Source organism: Pelodiscus sinensis, chromosome 25 (genome assembly GCF_052426305.1).
Source record: "Pelodiscus sinensis isolate ZL-2025 chromosome 25, ASM5242630v1, whole genome shotgun sequence".
Taxonomy (NCBI): Eukaryota; Metazoa; Chordata; order Testudines; family Trionychidae; genus Pelodiscus; species Pelodiscus sinensis.
The window spans coordinates 18,021,667-18,042,645 of NC_143076.1; the positions used below are offsets into that span (position 1 = coordinate 18,021,667).

The following is a 20,979-nucleotide window of genomic DNA, read 5'->3' on the forward strand; positions in this document are numbered from 1 at the left end:
GGATGTTTTTCTAAAAGATCAGCTCAAGGGATTATTTTGGGCTTGTCCTTAGGTCCATGTTGTCCAGCTGGTCAGACTAGATTTTCACAGTAGTCCCTTCTGGCAGTGCAATCCTGAAATAAACCTCAGAGTCTATGTCTAAACTACATTCCTCTTCTGAAAGAAGAATGTAAATGAGCCTGATCGAAAAGGCAAATGAAGTGTGGATTTACAAATCTCGTGCTTCATTTGCATAATCACGTGAGCATGCTTTTTTGAAAAAGGGTTTTTCAGGAGTCCGGGTTCTTTTTTTTCCAGGAGTACAGGTTCTTTCAAAAAAGGGTGTTTTGTTTTTTTTAAAGAACCCCGTCTAGATTGCGATTTCTTTTTTGAAAAACCCTTTTTCGAAAAAGCGCTCTCACGCCATAATGCAAATGAAGCGTGAGATTTGCAAATCCGCGCTTCATTTGCATTTTTGATTGGGCTCATTTACATTCCTCTTTCCAAAGAGGAATGTAGTGTAGACATGCCAGAGTGACACAAAAGCAGGGAGAAAGACACAAACCGGGTAGTAAGGGGGAAGGACAAGAGGAGGAAGATGTTTTCAGCTCTAGTTTGAAATGTAACAAAGGGCCTGATCCCATCCTCAATTGCATCAGTGTAAATCAGGAGCAAGTCACACCACTGCAGTCACTGGAGTGATACGGGTGTCCAGACCAGGGATTTTAATGAGTCCTTATCCCTGTATGCATTTGTATTATTTAAAAAACCGTCTTTTTGTATCTACAAAGGAACAAATAAATGGAAGACGTAATCAGAGAGTTGTAATATCCTAGACAGGTGTGTGTGTAACCCATGCACCTAGCGTGGTTACTGAGTAATGCAAGTGACACCTAGAACACTGCAACAGTTAAGATCAAGAGACCTCTACAGTACAGGCTAGGAGACAGCTGGCTTTTAGCTCAGAGGGTAGAGGCTCCTATAGTCAGCGCCTGAGGTTCAAATCCACCTTGGTGGTGGTTACAAGTGCACCATGCACATGTATCTATTTTCTTCCCTACATGCCTGAGCAGAGACATCCAAATCAGCAGGCTGTGACGTTGCGGGGGGGCTGTCTGCCCTGTAACCCGGTGTCCCCCTGAGCTGTGATGTGTAATTCCCACTGACTCACCCACATGTGTACTGGCCCAGACACCTAGGCCCAGCAAAGCTCTTCCCAGGGGGAGAGACAAAGGGAGGGAGGTGGAGACGAACACCAGCTGTGGGGGGGGGAAGGGTCAGTTGCTGGCTAGAAACCATGAAGGGAACTGTAGTAAGTTGAGGGTCAGTAACATGGAGTCAGCAGGCCTGAATAGAGGCCTGTAACATGAAAACAGCAACAGGCCTAGAATCTAGTGAGCAAGACTTTGATTCAGTAACACAAGAGCCAAGAAAGAGGCCCTACTGATAGTTGTGTGACTGTGTAAGTTAGGTGGAGCATGGAAGGCCACAGGGAGGCACTGGGTACAGACTGTGAGCCAAAGGGGAGAGCGGAACATCTTAATAAGAAATGTCTTGGTACAAAGACTCCCCAAAAACTAATGCGTATAGCGACCTAGGTTCGAGATTGACAGCATGACGGATAGTAAGTAAGCCCCCCTTCCGTAAGGTGAGGGGTGGTAACTAGGCAACAGAGGGTGGCAACCTGGTACGTAAAGAAGTGATGTAAGTTGTTTGTACCGGTCTATAAAAGGACACCGCAAAGGGTGCTCTCCGGCCGACCTTGGGGGGCGCACTAGGTGCTTGATTGGCAGGTGTCATTACAGAACGCACAGTAGCTTAACTTTAACTGACTGCTGTTAATATCTGTTATATGGCAATAGGCTGGCCCGGTGTTGGTACCTTGTCAACGCGGGCCGTAATGCCCGGTGGTGTAACATTGTACTGATCTCTGTTACCAACTGGTAGAGCTTCGCATCTGACAATAAACCTGCTCGATTGATTTCAAACCTTGTCTGCATCTGTCGTTTCCGGGGCCTCTCAGGGTACGTCTAAACTATATGGCTCCGTCGACGGAGCCATGTAAATTTGTTGTTTTGGCAAAGGTAAATGAAGCCGCGATTTAAATGATCGCGGCTTCATTTAAATTTACATGGCTGCCACGCTGAGCCGACAAACAGCTGATCAGCTGTTTGTCCGCTCAGCGCGCTAGTCTGGACGCTCCCCTGCTGACATCAAAGCCCTTTGTCGGCAGCCCTGGTAAACCTCATCCCACGAGGAATGATCAGCTGTTTGTCGGCTCAGCGTGGCAGCCATGTATATTTAAATGAAGCCGCTATCATTTAAATCGCGGCTTCATTTGACTTTGCCTGTGTGTCTAATCTACATGCCTCTGCCGACAGAGGCATGTAGTCTAGACACAGCCCCAAAGATCTCCTGTGTTGACTCAAGTGCATGGGGTCTAACGCTCTAGATAAAGGGAATACCGATAGTTACGTACGCAGCCGAAAGTTTATCATCACTGACTGAGTAGATGTCCTGTCAGGAGCGTGCCAGGATGTCCCTGACCAGACAACGTTGCCCCTGACAGTTCAGACCACCGAAGGTACCGAGGTACAGAACACTGAGATACATCAGGAACAACCTAAGCGGAGGACTGAGGGATATGGGGGGGGGGGGAGGGGGAGGCATGGACCCCCTAACCTCAGAGGTCTGAAGCATTTTGGCCTTGACTCCTGTAACCGCATCATGTCTATGCTGTGCTGTATCCTGGAGACGCGATAAACCCTCTCCGTTCTACTGGCTGGTGGAGTCTGTTCTTGCCGCTACAGGGCTCCAGGATCGAGGGGAACCCCGACTTGCCATCACACAGGCCTAACCCCAGTGCAATCAATTCAGCCGCATCAATTTAGCCAGTTCAACTGAACAGAGAGTGTGAAATCAACTCTCAGTGACCACACACCAGTTACCCACAGGTGGCTCCTATGTGAAGGCAAATCAAAACTGAGTGGGTGAACTTTAAAGTCGCCATGCTCTTGCATTGGCCACATGAGCTTTAACAGAGGTCTCGTGTGCATGGAATACATACATTGAAGTAATTTATTAAATCTAGCTGCAGGAAACCTTACTCTCTTTTCATACAACGCACTAGCAGAGAGATAGTTAACATGATTCATCCCCATTAAATTCCAATCTCAAACTGGAGGTTTCTGTCCACAGCAAAGATGAGACATTGAAAATGAATTATAGAAAAACCATCACCATCAATTCTATCTGAAACAGCTTTTAGCTAAGTCTCAGGTAACAAATTGCCTCCCTGGTTAACCTCATGCAGACATGCTGGGGCTGGAAAGAGACAGAAAGGCACTGTGCATTTGTCCTGTGTGACATCAGTCGGGGTGGGTGTGTTCCTTTTTTTTTTATCCTCTCAGCCTGAAACTGGATGCAGCAGAGGAGTCTGATTGCAAGATTAATTAGGCATTTTCAAAAACCTGACCGCTGGGGGGAAGAAAGGAAAAGGTATACCTGCTGCCCTGACGCGGTTCCCTTTCTCTGCAGAGGGAAGGATAGAAGGGCGGGAGAAGGGGGAGAGTTGGGAGAGTAGAAAAGGAGAGCCAGCGGAGGAAAACCAGAAGACTCAGTCCTACGTGTGGAGTCGTTGGGAAGAGGAGCAAAGAAAGACTGCGACCCTCTGGATCAAAGCCATGACATCGTCTGTTCCTTGGGCATTTCTTGCCCTGCTGCTGTTCACTTTCAAGTTTCAAAGTGAAGGTAAGGAAACTTACGGGAAAGTGAAGGTAAGAAAACTTATGGGAAGGTGAAGGGGGCTTCTCTAAGGAGTGTTTTAACACAAACCTGGTACCTTGGTTTGGACTATTTCATGCATTTCTTTCTGAAACCAATGGTCCGTACAGCCTGAAAAAGGGGGAAACCCTCCGCCCAGGTTATGGAAAAGGTTAAGTGATGCTGCAAGTTCATAGGAATACCACAATTGCAGGTCAGGCTCTGAAGTAGAGAAATAAGCACTAGCCGGTGTGACAGGCTAAAAGGGTGTTTTAGTACCACTCAGCTGTAGACTTGCTGGTTAAAAGGCTGCAGAGTTGAAAAGTTTAAACTTGTTCAGTGAGAGAGAATTTAAAAGTGGAGAGTGAACACAGTGATTTATGTATCCGTTTGGAACCTGTTGCCCAAGTGTTTGAGCTGGGTAAATAGATTCCCTACAGATGCCCACGTAAGCTCATCACCTAATAAACCATCTTGTTAGTCTTTAAAGTGCTACATAGTCCTGTTTTTTGTTTCAGCTACACCAGACTAACACGGCTACATTTCTATCACTACAAATGCTTTGTTTTTCATAACATAGGACTGCATTTTTTCCAATGCCAGTTAACAAAACAGCTGCTGGGCTTGTTTTTCCATGCTCCTACTTCCAAACAACACAGACTTCTACAGCTATCTGTCCGTGATTAATTAGGAATGATTATTTATTGTTTTTGTGCACTTTTCTGAGCAAGGGAAGCAACATTCAGGTACGCATGCAGTTGTAAGGGGATAGCTGGGATTTCCTTTAAAGGCAGGTTGGAAATACTCTTTCATTGACCATCATTTCTGGCCCCCCAAACTCACGCACTAGTTTATCATTAGAGCAAAGCCACAAAAGAGGGAAGGAAGGAATTGTTGTCATGAGTAATCAATGACAAATCCAGGAAGGAGAGGATCTGATTCTGAGCTGGAGTAAATCATAAGAACGGCCGTACTGGGTCAGACCAAAGATCCATCTAGCCAGGTAGCCTGTCTACCGACAGTGGCCAGCACCAGGTGCCCCAGAGAGGGTGGACCGAAGACAATGATCAAGCGATTTGTCTCCTGCCATCCTTCTCCAGCCTCTGCCAAACAGAGGCCAGGGACACCAGCATAGTTCAAGAGAAGTAATCAGCCTCAGTGGATTTTTTACCAGCGGGCCCCAAATATATTTAATGGGGATGTGGGAGAGAAACACAACGACAGAGCAAAAAGTGAGATCAGCTAGGAAACCACTGTCCCAGAAGTGGTCTAACAAGGCCAGAACCCAACCTAGACAGCAGAGGATGCAGCAGGCAGCTGAATGCTGGCCCCTTCCCGCCCGAATCACTTCATGCTTCACTAATGGGCTGCTCCACGAAAAGCAAATGTCCCATCTTAAACCCCTCCAGCCACCAACATTGTTCATGGCGTTGTTCACTTTGAAAGCTGGGGCTAGAGAGAAACCCCACTCCCCTCCCCCGCCCCTACAAAAACCACAGGGTGACCGAGGAAACTCACCATCAACAGCAAGAATTTCTCAGAGACACGAATGCCTTTATACATCATTGTGCATGCAGACATGTGCACCCTCCTTCTGTGCTGTGCACCTGGCTCCCACATGTCCTCCCATGCCAGGCAATGCTATTTCCAATTCCATTCCACACATAATACAGACCCCATCCTCGCCCAGCCTCACCTTAGTGCCAAGTCTACTTTTAGCATCTGGCTTGAAAATGACTAATCAGCTTTGGGCACTTACCCTCCTTCTTCAGTGTGCTGCCAAGCCCACTAGAGATGAGGAGCTGGACTGTTTTCCCTTCCATTCCCTTCTTCTGAGCACCCCTCTCCATGGGTCTGTTCCTAAGCGCACCTGGCCACTCAAGGAAACACAGAGTTTTAGAAACAACATCAGCAGGAAGCTTGAAGGAAAAAAATCACCCCCATGGATCCTGCTTTATACACATCTCCAAGCATTTGCTATGTATCGCTGGGGGTTTACACCTTCTCCTACACACTGGGAGACAAGAGACAGGATTAGATGACATCTGACAATTTCTCTTTTTTCATCCGACAATGAGACGAGCTACAGGGCTACTGAAAACTCAATTTGCCTTCAGGAGCCCAGGGGTAGGAGTAGCAACGTGCCAACAGTGCCGCGCTTCTAGGGAAACTCGCCTTAATATGTCTCATTTCTCCACACAGGAGACCTGTGCATGAAGCCACAATAGAAAACACTTGGAAGGAAAAAGGCAGCTTCTTTGTTTAGCGAAACTGATGCAGAAAAATGAGGATTTCTCCTCAGATATGTAGGCAAAGAGGGGTGGGGGGCAGAATCCCATCAAATCAGACCTTGGTCTTTCCTTAGAAATGCAATGAACTTGCAAAGGTGTATGTTTCAGGCTCTCGTTTCTGGAAAAAAGACTGTGGTTGATTTGATTTGCATAGTTCAGCAACAAAGGTCTGTGCTTGAATCATAGAATCATAGAATACTAGGACTGGAAGGGACCTCGAGAGGTCATCGAGTCCAGTCCCCTGTCCTCATGGATTGAAGACTCCAATCGAATGGAAAAAGGGGCTACAAGGCCAACCCGCCACTCACAGGATGGAAGCTGACTTCTCAGCACTGGGGTAGTTTTCACCCTAAATGTCAAGTCGTCTCCTAGCCACCTGTACCGGTTCTCACTCTCTAGGCTTGGGGGGGGGAGGGGGGGGGGAGAAATCTCTGCATCCTGGCTTCCCTTTCCTGCTGAAGCTCCTGGCAGCTGCGCTGGGAGCTGTCCAGCAGCAACACTGCTGAAGAGCTGGGCTGGCCTTTTCTCATCCCAAAATTGCCTGCAAAAGGGAAAGGCTCAAAGGTGAAACTCCCCAAAAGGGTACATCTACACTGCAACCCTATTCTGAAATAACGTAGTCCACGTCTACACAGCAGGCCGTTATTTCAAAATAATGTCAAAATACAGTCAAGCTGGAGGACTTCTTATTCTGACTCCTGTAACCCTCAGTGTAGGAGGAATAAGGGAAATCGGAGGAAGAGCACTGTCTTTCGAAATAAGTGCTGTGTAGATGTAACCCACACACCTAGGCTATGTCTACACTGGCAGTATCTTGCGCAAGTGTCCACGCTGCCATGTGTGAGGTGTGCTTTCGCGCAAGAGCATCCATGGTAGTGTGGACGCTCTCTTGCGCAAGAATGTTCCGATGGCCATTTTAGCCATAGGCCTTTCTTGCACAAGAAACCCCCACCCAGTGTCCACACTGCCCTTTTCTGCAAGAGCCCCTGCGCAAGAGGGCTTACACCTGAAAAAGAGCATAGCTGTTGCGCAAGAAGCCCTCTCTTACCACGCCGTACTGTAAATCTTCTTGTGCAAGAGTCAGACAAGGGCTAAGCATGCAAAAACTAGCAGTATGCATGTTGCAGTACAGCAATGGCTTGAGTTAGAAACACCCTCTGGAACCAGGCAAGGCATGCTCATGAAACACTAAAGAAAATCAGGATTTTTTTTTTGAGCAATGGCATTTGTATGAAAAAAGCCTACTTATCCAAAAAGTGCTAGTGAGCCTTGAAAGAAGACGTTTTAAACTTGTCCAAGTTTTGACATTTTTGAAACAAAAAATGCCAATTTTCCAGGTTCCATTTCCAACTTTAAGCTAATTCAAGCAGGAAAAGAGAAAACTGAATTGTTTCAGAACGGTCGCTGCTAAACTCTTTGAGTCACCTGACCATTTGATGGAGGAGGCTGATTTGGGAACATTTGTGATTTTGGATGAAAAAAAATCAAATTTTGAATTATTCTCAGTTTGGGAAATGTATTTCCCACCCAGCTTTATTTATTTTACACGTATGTGCACGCACACTCACCCCCAGGCTAGGTTACCTACTGATGTAGGTAAATTCTTCCAAATTCTCTCCTCTTTTGAATGTACACAGACCTGATCTGAAGAAAAACTCTTTGGAGCATGCGTCTTTCACCACCGAAGTTGGCCCAATAAAAGATCTTGCCTTACCCACATTGTCTAACATGCTGGGATCCACATGGCTACAACACCACTGCAAACACAGAATCTGGCAAGGCAGGCCTCAAAAGCAAACCTTCGTGAGCCAGCTTTGACCAGCTGCACCATTAAGGCCCATTTGGAAGAGAGGGCAACAGAATCTACAGCACAAACAGCCTCTTTTCCTTCTGCAGCTCTCATGTGTTTTTCTCATCCTCTTTTGCCTTACACAGACCGGGGGATGGGCTGGTCTGAGCCCTAACTTGGAGGCATTGTAGGCCCTATGTAAAGCATTTTTGTTTGTTAAAAGATGAAAGGTCCATTTCTAGGCAGCTTCTCTCAAGTTCCTAGAGATCTGTTCCAACGAGCTCCTCTGATTCCATAGGAATTGTGCTCTGGTGTTAGTTGGCCATGTTTGCAGGCTGAACTGAAAAGATGGCTCTGAGGCGTTGACTGGACTTTCACTTCCCAAGTTGCCTTGCAAACAGGAATGTTGCCCAGAGGTGTGAGGACAATCTATTATGCGATTAATACTCACAGCATTAATGCAGAGAGCTTGTGGGATGTTTTAGAGACCCGACTTTCAAGATACCATCAAGTCTAAATACTAACGAGTATGGCTAGTTAACTACGAGATGAGCACATCTCTGGTGAAAGGGTTCAAACCCCTTTCTCCAGGACAGGTACTGGCAGGGGTACAGTAAACCTATCCCCCACCAGTTACTCTTACTGCATTTGGCGTGGAAGGAAATAAGGAAGGATCATTGCCCCAATTTTACAGATAGAAAACAGACCCAAATTAAGTGATTTGCCCAGGGTCACACAGGGATTCTGTGGCAGGGGGAGAACTTGAAGCTAAATCTCTGGAAGTCCCAGACCAGCACTTCAACCCCAAACTGTCCTTGCTCTTCACATTTTTCCTCCACTATCTGAAAAAGCTTTCCCTCGGCAAGAACAAACCAACCAAGCCATGCCTCTTTAAATGCAGCCCTTCGATGAGGACCAGCGCCTGGAAATTCACTCTCTCGCAGTCCCTCCCCCCACCCTACCGCCGGACTCGTTGTGAAGGTTTAACAGTAATATTGTGACTGATTGGTGTGAAGGCCTCACACCGGGAGCAGCGTTTCATTACGAGCCTGCTAAGGCGGGGGAGTCACAGCGATCGCAACTTGCAACGGGCCCCTCCTTCGTTTTTAATCACACAAGCTCTGCTAGCGCTTCTCTGGCTGGTAGAAGAGCTGCAAGCCGCAGCTCCTTTCCTTGGGTCAGCTCAACACCGAAGGTGAGGAGGAGCCCAGCTAGCATGTCTGCCGAGCAGCAAGGAACACCAGGATGCTGCGTGGAGGCGGCTTGCAGAAAACGTAGGCTCCTAGGGTTTGCCGAGGCTCCCATTGACTTCAGTGGTGCACGAGCAAGACCTTAAACGGTCCCCGCCTCACAGCTGAGTGGGGGGGCCGGGCAGCGTGAAACCAGCCAAGGAATGGATAGTTGACAGATATCCAGGCAAACCAGCTGCTCTGCTGTTGCTTTCCAAGAGAGTCTGGAAGCGAAATCTTTGGCTAGGACCACTTGGAAGCCTTTGCAGTGTATGAAGCTCTCAGGACCTGATCCAACATCAACTGAAGTCCATGCTAAGACTGCCATTGATTTTAGTGGGCTTTGGGTCAGGCCTTCGGGGCACACAGATACACTCTAAAAATCAAACCAAGAGGTAAACACCTTGGTTTTTCCTTCAGCATCTTTCCCCTACTCCTGCCCCTTCTACTTCCCAGGGCAAAAATTATTTAAAAACACTCAGGGAAATTTTACTCGGGGTGTCCCTAATTTGGGAACACCCAGGGCATGGACAGGCCATGGCGGAAATGGCTCTGCATGCTACTGCTCCCCCGCCCCCCTGGCTGTGGCGCTGGCAGTGCAGCAATGCTCTCAATTGGAAGGTTTTCCCCTGCCACTCCCATAGCAGTGGAGGCTGGTACCTGGGAGCGGCCGGGGACACAGGTACCAGATTTTGCCATTCCCTCCCTGGCCTGGCAAAATCTGCAATCTGGCAAACCCTGTTTCCCAGCAGTGCCGGATTAAAGAGGTTCAGGTGTGTTCCCCAGGCCTGAGCAGCCTCTCCTCTGCCCTGAACCAGGAGATAAACAGACCTGGGAGCCACGAGTCCTTCACATGGCACCTTGCACCCAGCTCCCTCCCACAGCCAAGGAAACAGGGCTTGGAGCTCCCCAGCCACTGAGCGAGGAGGGTGGCCTTTTGCAAAGAAAACACAAATTACAACTTTAATCTGACAGTCAGCCTTGTGGTAAATTCTGTTCCCATTGGTAAAGCAGGCAGCCACCACCAAAGGGCCCCTTTGGGGCAGAGGTTGCTAAGAACCCTGCCTCGGTTTCCCCTCCTCAGAGCCCTTGGAGAACCTACAGTTTATAGGTAGTTCAAACAATCCCCACGAGAGTCTCATCTAGTTGCGGTGGGAGAGGTCCAGGTTGGATATTAGGAAAAACTATTTCCCTAGGAGGGTGGGGAAGCACTGGGCTGGGTTCCCTAGGGAGGGGGTGGAATCTCCGTCCCTAGAGGTGTTTAAGTCTCGGCTTGACAAAGCCCTGGCTGGGTTGATTTAGTTGGGATTGGTCCTGCCTTGGGCAGGGGGCCGGACTTGATGGCTCCTGGGGTCTCTTCCAGCTCTATGGTTCTATGATTCTAGTGTTGTGGGTACAGGACGGCCGTCCAGGCTCCAACCCCAATTTAGTGTCTCCCTCCTCAGCCAAACCAGCACAGAGCCTTTGACAGGGCGCAAACTCAGTCTGCATCCCCGCCGCAGGGGGGCACATCCCCCACCTCCCGACATGCCTGCATCCTGCTCCTCAGCACCGCCTGTCTGGAGTACGTCCTCCTCCACCGCCCTTTCCAGCTGGGCTACTGCAGTCTCTTCCCTGTTTGGATAGGGCCTGTCCCAGGCCTGTCTGCCTGGAGAACCGTCTTGCTCTCCCCTGATTCTGAGCTCTTCTCCTGCGGAAGGAGTCCTGCAGGCGTTTTCTTGCACCCTGCAGCGTCTGCAGCCCTCGCGTCCCCTTCCCTGCCGCTTCCCGCTCCTTTCGTACTGGAATCACCTGGTTCCCCCAGCTGGGGCCGGTCGTGTAATCAGGGCTGGCTTAGCCCCAGGCTCTGCTGCCCACAAGGCAAGCTGCCCCGTTGCACCTAGCCCATGCACCCCACGATGAGCCAATGCAGTATTTCACTGTTCTCTCCTTGTCAGGAGTCACATGGAGCCAGTCCGGGGCGGGATTAGGGTTGCCAGGTGTCCAATTTTTGTAAAATGTCTGGTATATTCTGTTTTTCTTGGATGGAAAGCTGATGGGGACATTTTTCCCCTGCAGCGACTGGCGTGAGCGGGGGGAAGTGAGGAGCGCGGTGATTCTTAAAGGTGTTTCTTTTTGTTCTCCTGTTCTTTCGTCTCCTTGGGTTTTTTTTGATCAACAAGTTTTGTCTCCCCCCCTTTTTTTTTTTTGCTCAACCAAGTCCTTTTCCTGCCGTGTTCGGGATTTTTGGTGAAAGCGTCTGGCAAGCCTACCGCTTTCCCCGAGCCAAGTCACTTAACTTGGTGTAGATGATGCAGCCACATGGAGAGACAAGGGACGTACTGATAAGGTTCACACCCAGAAAAGAGTCCAGGACAAATGTCATTTTCTCCCCCTTAGCCAGTCGGAAAGGGAACAAGACAACTTGGAACGGCACCAAGCCAGCCTTACTCCAGCTCTCCGACTACCTGCTGACTCATTACAAAAAGGGCGTCCGTCCAGTTCAGGACTGGAGAAGAACAACCAACGTAGCCATCGATGTCATGGTCTATGCCATCCTCAGCGTGGTAAGTCCTCTGCGTGGCCACTGAGCCCCACAGACCTCGTATGTCTGAGGCTGAGGACTGGGGGAAGGTACCGCTTAGCCTGGGGACGGTTCACATGTCGCTAAGTTTTTCCACACCCAGGGTGAAGTGAGGGGACGCATCCCATTTCGGTAAACTAGGGCCAATCACTTGGCACCACGTCTTCGAGGGCTCAAACCCCGGCGGTACTTCATTAAAGGTGTGGGGTTCCAAAGCGCTCAGCCCCCCACTCACAGATGGGATTTGAAAACATGGCCTGGGTGTATTTCAATAACATTCAATGCACCAGGCCAGAAAAGCTCGACCTCAGAAGCCAGCCAGGTGTGGATGCGGAGGTAGAATGCCGGGCCTCTCGGGGGAAATCAGAGACGCTCCAGGCACGCCCCGTATTCCGAAGTTTGCTTTAAAAGGTGCTAGACCAATGGCTGTATCTGGAGGTCAGTGAGAGGACAGCCAGGCCTTCTGGGGGGGAAGTGGAAGAACGTAAAGTCCCTCAGTGCCCCAAGGGATCCACAATCAGAGGCTCTTTTGCTTGTTACCCTTTGCCGTCTCCTTGTCTTCTACCCTTGTCTCCTCACTGACATCTGGAATCTGATCTCATTCGTATCCCAGCCCTTCCTGATAACATCGGGCCCCCTCCGTGAGCAGCAGCGAATGCCGGTCTCAGACACAAACACCCTTTGTCAATTTCACCTTTGCTTTTTATTTCCAACAGGATGAAAAAAATCAGGTGCTGACAACCTACATCTGGTACCAGCAGGTGAGTGGCTGGGAGCCTCCCAGCTTTACAAAGCCCCGGTTTAACGGGTTACTCGTCCCTTCTCCTTTGGCGGGACTTCTCCAGGTCCTTTCCACGGTCAGTAGCGTTTAGCTCTGCAGCTGGGGCACCCACAGTAACGTGGCGAGTTCTCAGGCAGCCGTTGAGCATGCTGCATGCAGCAACCTGTGCTCAGGAACCAGGTGCTTCTGGGTGCTTCTTGGCCGGTGCTGGCCCATCAGGACTTTCTGTTGGAAATTGTCAATGGCTCTGTGAAGGAAGACATGTTGCCTGCTTCATTGAAGGCCACTCGGGAGTGTCTGTAGCTCAACCAGCCATCACTTGACAGTGACGACTTGGCCAGCTACCAACTTGTATCTCCACTCCCCTTTCCCTCATATGGAGAGGTAGGAGTTTCCTTCCACTCCCCAGGGTCCAGGATAGAAAGAGCATAGTGGGACATTGGAATCAATGGGGGATCTCTTGGGAATCCCTATTCTCCTCATTTTCTTTTCCCCCAGAGCTCCCCGAGTACACCTTCCTTTTGTCGTTGGCTATGCATCTGCCTGGTTGGGAGAGCCCTAAGAACTCTTGCTAGCTATCAGCTCCCCTAAGTCCTTCCCCAAATGAATGCAGCCAGACAAATAGCTGGGACGCTAATATATCCACAGAGGCTCCAGAAGATTAAAACCATGCACAGGCTTGCTCCTGCACCAAGGAGACATCCCCGTATGCATGGTGAAGCCAGCACGTAAAACCCAGCACCCTCTGGTTCTGAGAATGGGCACACGGACAATAAATTGCCCAGCTTAGGGCAGCGAGGTGGAAACCACTGGAGGATAACAAGCGGCTGTAGGATTAGAGGGGAACGGGTGAATACTGAAAGCTTTGTACAGCGGGGCAAGTCCCATAATTGGAAAGAGTCGCCTTGCTTTGTATCTAAGACTCCTGCCAGAGGCGGGGAATGCACCTATGGGCCACTGGCCTGGAATTGATCCGCCTGCTTAAGTCCCCTCTTATCTGACTTCTGCAGCACTGGATTGACGAGTTTCTCAGGTGGAACCCAGAGGACTTTGATAACATCACCCAGCTGTCCCTCCCCACTGAGAGCATCTGGGTGCCGGACATCCTCATCAATGAGTTGTAAGTGCAGCCAAGTTCTTGGACTCCTGCCTACCAGGCCCCAGAAGAAAGCTGTGAGATTTAACTCTCTCTCCTCTTCCCCGCAAGTTCACATCCCACTTGATATTCCCAGCACTGCTGCTGCTTTGCACAGAGCTGGCAATATCCCCACATCCCGCACACTGCAGATGGGAATAGCTCAGAGTTGGGACATTTCCAATGCTGGCGAACTATAAATGTTCATAATTACCCGGGGTGCATTTGGGGAGGAATTCAGATCTTCAGCGGAAGGTTTTGTACAGGAAACACAATGCAGGGGCAGCTGCAGAACTGCCAACACTTCCTCAGGAAAGAAATCTATTGTTCTTCCCCATCGCTATTCTGCTAGGACGTAAGAAGCTTTCACGAGCGCAGGCACCCGCCGCCCGTAAAAACTTTACGGCTTTGCTTTGTGCAGCGGGATAACTTCAGCGAGGTGTCCCCTGGATGAAGCAGAGGGAGCCGGTCCATTCAGAATGGCCTCTGGTAATGCTAACAAACTGCAAATGTATAGGCCTGTCTCAAACTCACCAACTCCCTCCCCCCAAAAAACAACCAATCAGAGCCCCCCAGCTAAAGTCATTGCCCTCCCTTTGTTTCCAAAGACAAAACCAGAACCAATCAAAATTAATCCCCAGCTACTGGCTCACTAGCCCCTTCCCGCCTCCTCGAGGCCTTTCCCACCCCTGCTGGCTGGGAAGACTCAGGACACAGCTCTCCTGTGGGGTATTGATAACCGTGTGACAGACAGAAACCCACTGTTCCCAGACATGGCCGAGAGCTTGGTCACCATGGGGAACCATTGCACGACAGGTCTGTCCTTTGACTGTGTAGGAGCTTCTTTGGGGAAGGGACCAGACGGGCTGCTTGGTGCGGGTCCTTCAGACAAGCAGTTTTATGGAACATACAAGTGCCCGTGCTCCCTTTGTATCATGGCGCTGGGGTGGGGCCGAGGCGGAGGGGTTCTGGATGCAGGCTGCCCTAGGGAGAGAGGACAACCCCAGCTCTCACTTACCTCAGCAGCTTGTGGCCAGGTGAGAAGCGCCTCTCCATGGCTGCTGCAGCTCCAGGGTGCACAGCTGGGGAAGGGTACATGTCCCCCAGCTGGGGCAGGTCCAGATTTATCTGCCCCCTGCACTCCCCAGCCAGAGTGAGGGATGTTGGCTGTTCCCCTCTAGCGAAGGGGAACAGCCAGCAACGTCCCTGTATGAATTGGTGGTGGCCAGGAGGTTCAGTCCTTTCTCTCCCCCGGCCTCCCTAACAGGCACCGGAGGGGGGGCTCGGGCAGTTCTGGATGGGAGGTGGGATTCTGTCTCTTTTCTCTTTGCCTTTATGAACAGTCCCATTCTAGGCACATCCCATTGTCTTGGCACAAGCAAACCCTTCCGTGGTTTGAAGTGACAACAAGAGGAAGCTGTAGCACAGGAACAATCCTAGGAAACACCCTCGACTATGGCAGACTCCTACCTGTTCAAAGCACAGACATGTTGTGCCGGGCTGGAGCTGTACATCCAGCCTTGCACTGTAGCGCTAGCCATCCAAAGAGGCGTGTCGTCCATTGAGACTTTGGAGCGATAGGTTGGCTGAGTGGGGGTGACGCTGGGGAACTGAAGGGGGGGGTTTACACTGGAGAGAAGAGATGGCTTCACAGAGCCAATAACCTGGAAGGTTTCTTTGGCTAAGGGATAGGTTGGGCTGCTCAGCTCCTGGGCAGGAGTCAGCCGGCAGCAACAGGCTCTCAACAGAGACTTCTGTGTGGGCTCATGCTGCTATCCAGTCTGAGCTTTGTCTGCCCAACACCCTGCCAGGAACCCGAGGGTCACATCTAGGGGTGTCACAGTTGCTCCCGTTCCCAATAGAGAAACATGCTGAGCTGTCACCGACTCGGGATGCTCCCAGTCACTGCAGCACACTGGCATTTCACCAGAGGGCTCTGCCTTTTCTTCTTCTCTTTGACGGGGATGGATCCTACTTGGCGTCTCCATCAGCGTGGACATGGGCAAGTCCCCGGACATCCCGTACGTCTATGTCCGCTCCCATGGGGAGGTCAAGAACCTCAAGCCCATCCAGGTGGTGACTGCCTGCAGCCTGGACATCTACAACTTCCCCTTCGACGTGCAGAACTGCTCGCTCACCTTCACCAGCTGGCTGCACAACAGTACGTGGCAGGTGTCCCGACCATCCCCGCTGCACCAAGCCCTCCAGGGATGGGAGGGGAGGGCTCGGGACAGCCCCCAGGAGGTCAATATGACCTTGTCTGGGACTCCAGAGCTTGCAGCCACTTGGTGGGTCTCAGTTCTGTTCCCATGGACCTCGTAAAAGGCACCGTTTCCACTACAGTATGCCCCCGCCCCGACCAGCAGGGTCTCACTGGCACAGGCAGCCTGGGCTTAGCTTGTAGTGCTGCTGCCTCCAGCCCAAGGAGGGGCAAGGCGTGGGGAGAGCTAGCAGGGCACAGGTTGACCTGGAGCAATCCCAGCCCCTGGGAACATGCTGGTTCCGTGCAGGTGATGCCTCGCCCCACTAACTGGCCCTAGTACATAGGGAACGTACTCAGGACGGTCCGTCCTAGAGAACAAGGAGGAACGTGGGCTGGAAGGGAGATGCACAAAGCTATAAGGCAGCTTGGGGCTTGGGCAGCGTAGCAGCATTTCTGAGGGAGGCTGTCCCCCCTTTGGGCCCCAACCCATGATGCCCACCTCTCTTCCACCCCCCTAGTCCGTGACATCAACATCTCCCTGTGGCGGCAGCCCGAGCTGGTGAAATTCGACAAGAGCGTCTTCATGAACCAGGGCGAGTGGGAGCTCCTCTACGTACTCAGCCAGTTCCAGGAGTTCAGCGTGGAGGGCAGCGACAGCTACGCCGAGATGAAGTTCTACGTAAGGGCCTTCCGCCGCCAGGGCACGTGTGGGGAGAACGGGAGCAGGGGAAGCCCCAAGAGGCAGAAGGCAAATGGGTGCCGTTTGCTTGCTTCTTGTGCGATTGATCATCTGGCTGTAGATGATGCAGAGGGGTTGCTAAGTGAACCCTTCCGCACGCGCCGAGCTGCGTACCCTGCTGGGGATTACAAGGGCGGTTGCAGGACTCAAGGCGAACACTGTACAGTGAGGGAGCAGCCTAGGTGGGAGGTGCACTGAGTGGACCCGATTCACTGGGAAGAGGCAAATGAGGTCACTCAGCCTGGCTCCTACCGGGTGGCTGTCTCCACTGCTGCCTACAGACAGCAAAGCCCCCCTTCAGCACCCCGTTTGAACCAGAGTTACTCTACCATCCAGAAAACACACCCAGAGCGTAAGCGCCGATCCTGTTGGAATTATAGATCCTAGAATCCCAGGGCTGGCAGAGACCTCAGGAATCATCAAGTCCAGCCTCCTGCCCTAGGCAGGAACAATCCCAACTCAATCAACCCAGCCAGGGCTTTGTCAAGCCGAGACAAACACCTCTAGGGATGGAGATGCCACCCCCTCCCTAGGGAACCCATCCCAGCGCTTCCCCACCCTCCTAGGGAAAGAGTTTTTCCAAATATCCACACTAGACCTCCCCCAATTGTGACCATTGCTCCTTGTTCTGCCATCCATCACCACTGAGAACAGCCTCTCTCCATCCTCTCTGGAACCCCCCTTCAGGGAGTTGAAGGCTGCTACCAAATCCCCATCTGTTTATTTGACCCAGATGAGTGGCCATTTCCCCCAGCATGACGTGGTTCCATAACTGGGGCACCCTTCCTGGGCAGAGCAGTTTCTTCTGCTTCTGGGCCGTCTCACAGCCACGGAGCTCTAAAGCTCTCCAGCGCCAAAGGTCCAAGGACCCCGGCCACAGCTGGTGTGCGGCGTACCATTCGGTTTACTGGGCAGCTGGTGATGATCTGTGAGGAGCCCGGAGTGCGCCCGGGTGGGGCAGCGACACAGATGAGACGGAAAGGCAGGCCAGCTGCGTAGGATGCCCTGGCTCTCAGTCTGTGCTGTGTCCACGGGCCTGGGCCCGACCTTTAGAATGGGGGCAGTAAGGGAGTAACACACCTCAGCTCCACAGAGGCCCTGCCAAGCTATTGCCACCTGTTTGAAGCCAGACCAGGGCTCCTGCATTAGCCCACTCGGGGTGAGAAGGGGCTAATGCTGCTGACATCCGAGAGGGGGACAGTTGTGGAGAGGCCGATGCTGGAGGTGCCTTAGAAGCCCAGCAGCCAAACCCCTGGTTCCCTGCAAAGCTCTTGGCGTGTTGTTTTTGATGGGTGCCTGGCCAGGAGGTGAGGGGGAGCCAGGCAGTTTAGCCTTTACTCCCTGCTGGGGCCCTCCACGTGCCTCCCCTCTTGTGCTGGCAGGTGGTCATCCGGAGACGCCCCCTCTTCTACGCCGTCAACCTGCTGCTTCCCAGCATCTTCCTGATGGTCATGGACATCGTGGGGTTCTACCTGCCGCCCGACAGTGGCGAGAGGGTCTCCTTCAAGATCACCCTGCTGCTGGGCTACTCCGTCTTCCTGATCATCGTGTCAGACACGCTGCCGGCCACGGCCATCGGGACCCCACTGATAGGTACGACAGCACCCGCTCTGCCACCCCGTCTGCTGTCGGGGTGCTGGCTAGTGCGGCGGTCGAGCCCCGTCACCATGGTTACCTGGGTGCTCACACATCCCCGATTGAAAGCCAGCATCCATCTCCCTCGCGGAGTCCAGAGCCACAAAGTTCAGGGTGGGGATAATCAGGGGCCGCTGAACCGTGTGGACAGAGGAGCTGGTAGGAAAGTGCACTGGACAAAAGTGGGGGGCTGTGGCTCAGTGTTCCCTATAAGATGTGTGCTTGGGTGGCCACCCAGGAGAGATTCGGCTGCTACCCAGCTGATTAGCACAGTGCCCGCAGTGCCTGAGCAGGCAGCTTGTGTTTCTACTGGTGGTGCACATCCATCAGTGCACATAAGAAAATGCATTCCACATATGTCTGGAAAAAATTAGAGGGAACTTTGGGGTAGGTTGGATGTGGGGCCCAGTATCAGAGCGGTGGTGGGTGGGAGGGAGAGGACCAGAGCTGGGATAGCAGGAGACAGGGGCGATGGGTTAGGCTGGAGGTGTGCTGGCAGAGCTGTGTGGGGCTAGGGAGGTCAAGGCTGGACTAGCGGGGTCTGCTGAGGGTCAGAGTTACAGGGCATGCATGTGTACTTGCGGACTGCAAGTTGCCCCAGGTCCTGCAATTCAAAAGGGCCCAAGGCTCCCAGTCACCCATGCTGCTACTGCCACAGCTGGGATGGCCAGAGCCCCATTTAAATAGCTGCCAGAGGCCCAGGCAGTGCTCTCCAGGCAGCGCTAAGGACTGGCAGGGGGAAGGCGACACAGTGTGGGTGGTGCTATGGCTGGCTGTCCCCACCCCCGCACCTTCCAGGAGCATGGAGCTGCCCCCCCCATTTTGTCTAGGGGCCGGCAAGGCTGTTGGCCCCCCTGGAGGACTGGCGGGAGGAGGGTGGGTATCAGGACAGGGGTATCAGTGCTCTGAGGGACACAGCTAGAGCTGTGGGGTGGGCAAGTAGGCATGAAAAGCCAGAGTGATGGTTGGGCCAGAGTTGAAGGGATTCGCTGAGCTGCCTGGTGTCCCAGTGCGCAAGAGGAAGATCTAACCTCACGGAAAGAGGTGACCAGAGAGCTCAGCCTGGCCCAGCCCTATTCCGTGCCCAGCGCTAGCCGAGAGACTGACCGTTGCTGAACGTGGACGGCCATGGCCTTCTCCCCCCAGGCGTCTATTTTGTCGTGTGCATGGCCTTGCTGGTCATCAGCCTGACGGAGACCATCCTGATCGTGCGCCTGGTCCACAAGCAGGACCTGCAGCCTCACGTGCCCGACTGGGTCAAGCGCCTGGTGTTGGAACGAGCCACCATCCTGCTCTGCATCCGGAACAGGAAGAAATTCTACCCCAGCAGGACCCAGAGTTCCGAGATCAGCCGGCGCCCGGAGGACGACGACAGCACAGGTACGAGCCGGGGCCCTGGGGAAGGGTGCCAGGGCCACAGGAATCTGGCATTTCGCAGCATGTTCCCATCGCCACCGTAGAGAGAACAAGCCACACAGCATTAGGGAGAACTCTCAGCTCCCTGGGTGGAGCTGAACCATTGTGCGGCAGCAAAACACCTGAGCCTGCATAATGGAGTCAGCGTGGAGCCCCAAACCTCTCAGGGCTTGAGCCCCAAACATGAGAGCACTCAGCGGGAGCCCGGGGAACAGCTCTGTCCAAGGAGTCCATGGGGCACATGAAGGAGCAGGAGAGGAGGATCCCCTTTGGGCCACACCACTCGGGAGACAGTGACTGACTTGGAGTGGCCGGGTTCCCCGCCAGTCTCAGGGCAAATGCCCCAGAGCATGACCCCTCTGGAGAACACAAGTTCCTTGGCCTAGCACATAGAAAAAAGGGACCGTCAGTGATCAGATTCACTGGATTTAACCCTTGGTGTCTGTTTGCTCGAAGGGGTGAGTTTGGGGCCAGACACTGGGCAGGGGGGCTGCGAACCCCTCCGCTGGGACAGTGTCATCAGCAGGGACATGCCAGGACCTCTGAGAGTCAGGATCCTCTCTCATTCCTGCAGACAAGCAGAACCACTACGGCTGCGAGAATCTCCGTGAGTTCGAGAGGGCGGCGGGCGCAAGGCCGGCGCCGGCCTCCCCGGTGCCAGGAGAGAGCTCCCCGGTGGCGGACAGCATCCTGCAGGAGATCGCGGCCATCCGCCAGTTCCTGGAGAAGCGTGACGAGTTCCGGGACATCGCCCGCGAGTGGCTGCAAGTGGGCTACGTGCTGGACGTGCTGCTCTTCCGGGCGTACCTGGTGGCCGTGCTGGCCTACAGCATCACGCTGGGCACCCTCTGGTCTGTCTGGCAGTATGCATGAGCCCTGCTGGCCCGCGCAGGCCCAAGTGACGGGATGCGCCATTGCCACGTTTTCAAGGGGTCGTTCCCAGCTCCACGGGCTCCCCTGTATATTCTAAACACAGCGATCCAGGGTTTAACTGCTCTTCGGCGGCACTGGCACAGGAGTGGAAGGGCTCCAGCCACCAAGGCTGAGAGATGAACAAGCTTTGATTAAACCTGAGCCAGCACTAACCTTGGCCTAACCCCTCTCCAGGCTCCAATTCCTTCCTCCCCCAGTCCCGTTCCGACCCCTCTCTCATTTCCATCAGGAAGCAGAGAGCAATGGCCCAACACAGAGGCTGGCCCCTCTGTGCATCCAGACACGGCAGAAGCAGGTGATGGTGGGAAGGAATCAGGGGAGCCTGATGGTGCACGGTTCCCAGGTTCAGACATTCCTGGCCACTGAGATGACTGGAACCTTTCAAGGGTGACTCAGTCCCAGTCCAGATCCAAACTGAGGTGAGGGGGAAGGCTCACATCCATCCACTGGTTCATGGGCGGGACTCCCAGCCACCTAACCCAGGCCTCTCCATGCCATCTCAGTGCTTTGCTGGCTCAGGAGGG

The 20,979-nt window shown here is 52.6% G+C and overlaps 1 protein-coding gene across 1 annotated transcript; it reads left to right on the top strand.

Annotated features, from left to right (window-relative positions):
* Positions 1 to 3,662: 3,662 nt before the first annotated feature.
* Positions 3,663 to 20,395, top strand: HTR3A (5-hydroxytryptamine receptor 3A). The gene is made up of 9 exons (XM_075909264.2): positions 3,663 to 3,729; positions 11,430 to 11,596; positions 12,330 to 12,374; positions 13,405 to 13,514; positions 15,521 to 15,690; positions 16,251 to 16,411; positions 17,854 to 18,064; positions 19,253 to 19,486; positions 20,097 to 20,395. Exons 1-9 carry the CDS (start codon positions 3,663 to 3,665, stop codon positions 20,393 to 20,395), a joined length of 1,464 nt encoding a protein of 487 aa, XP_075765379.2.
* The last annotated feature ends 584 nt before the right edge of the window (positions 20,396 to 20,979 follow it).

What these genes read in the sequence shown, in the direction of transcription:
- HTR3A (XM_075909264.2), top strand. Translation starts at nt 3,663, where the DNA reads ATGACATCGTCTGTTCCTTGGGCATTTCTTGCCCTGCTGCTGTTCACT. An exon ending in CCTACATCTGGTACCAGCAG is followed by an intron (nt 12,375 to 13,404) that starts GTGAGTGGCTGG and finishes TGACTTCTGCAG; the next exon opens with CACTGGATTGACGAGTTTCT. An exon ending in GGAGGACGACGACAGCACAG is followed by an intron (nt 19,487 to 20,096) that starts GTACGAGCCGGG and finishes TCATTCCTGCAG; the next exon opens with ACAAGCAGAACCACTACGGC.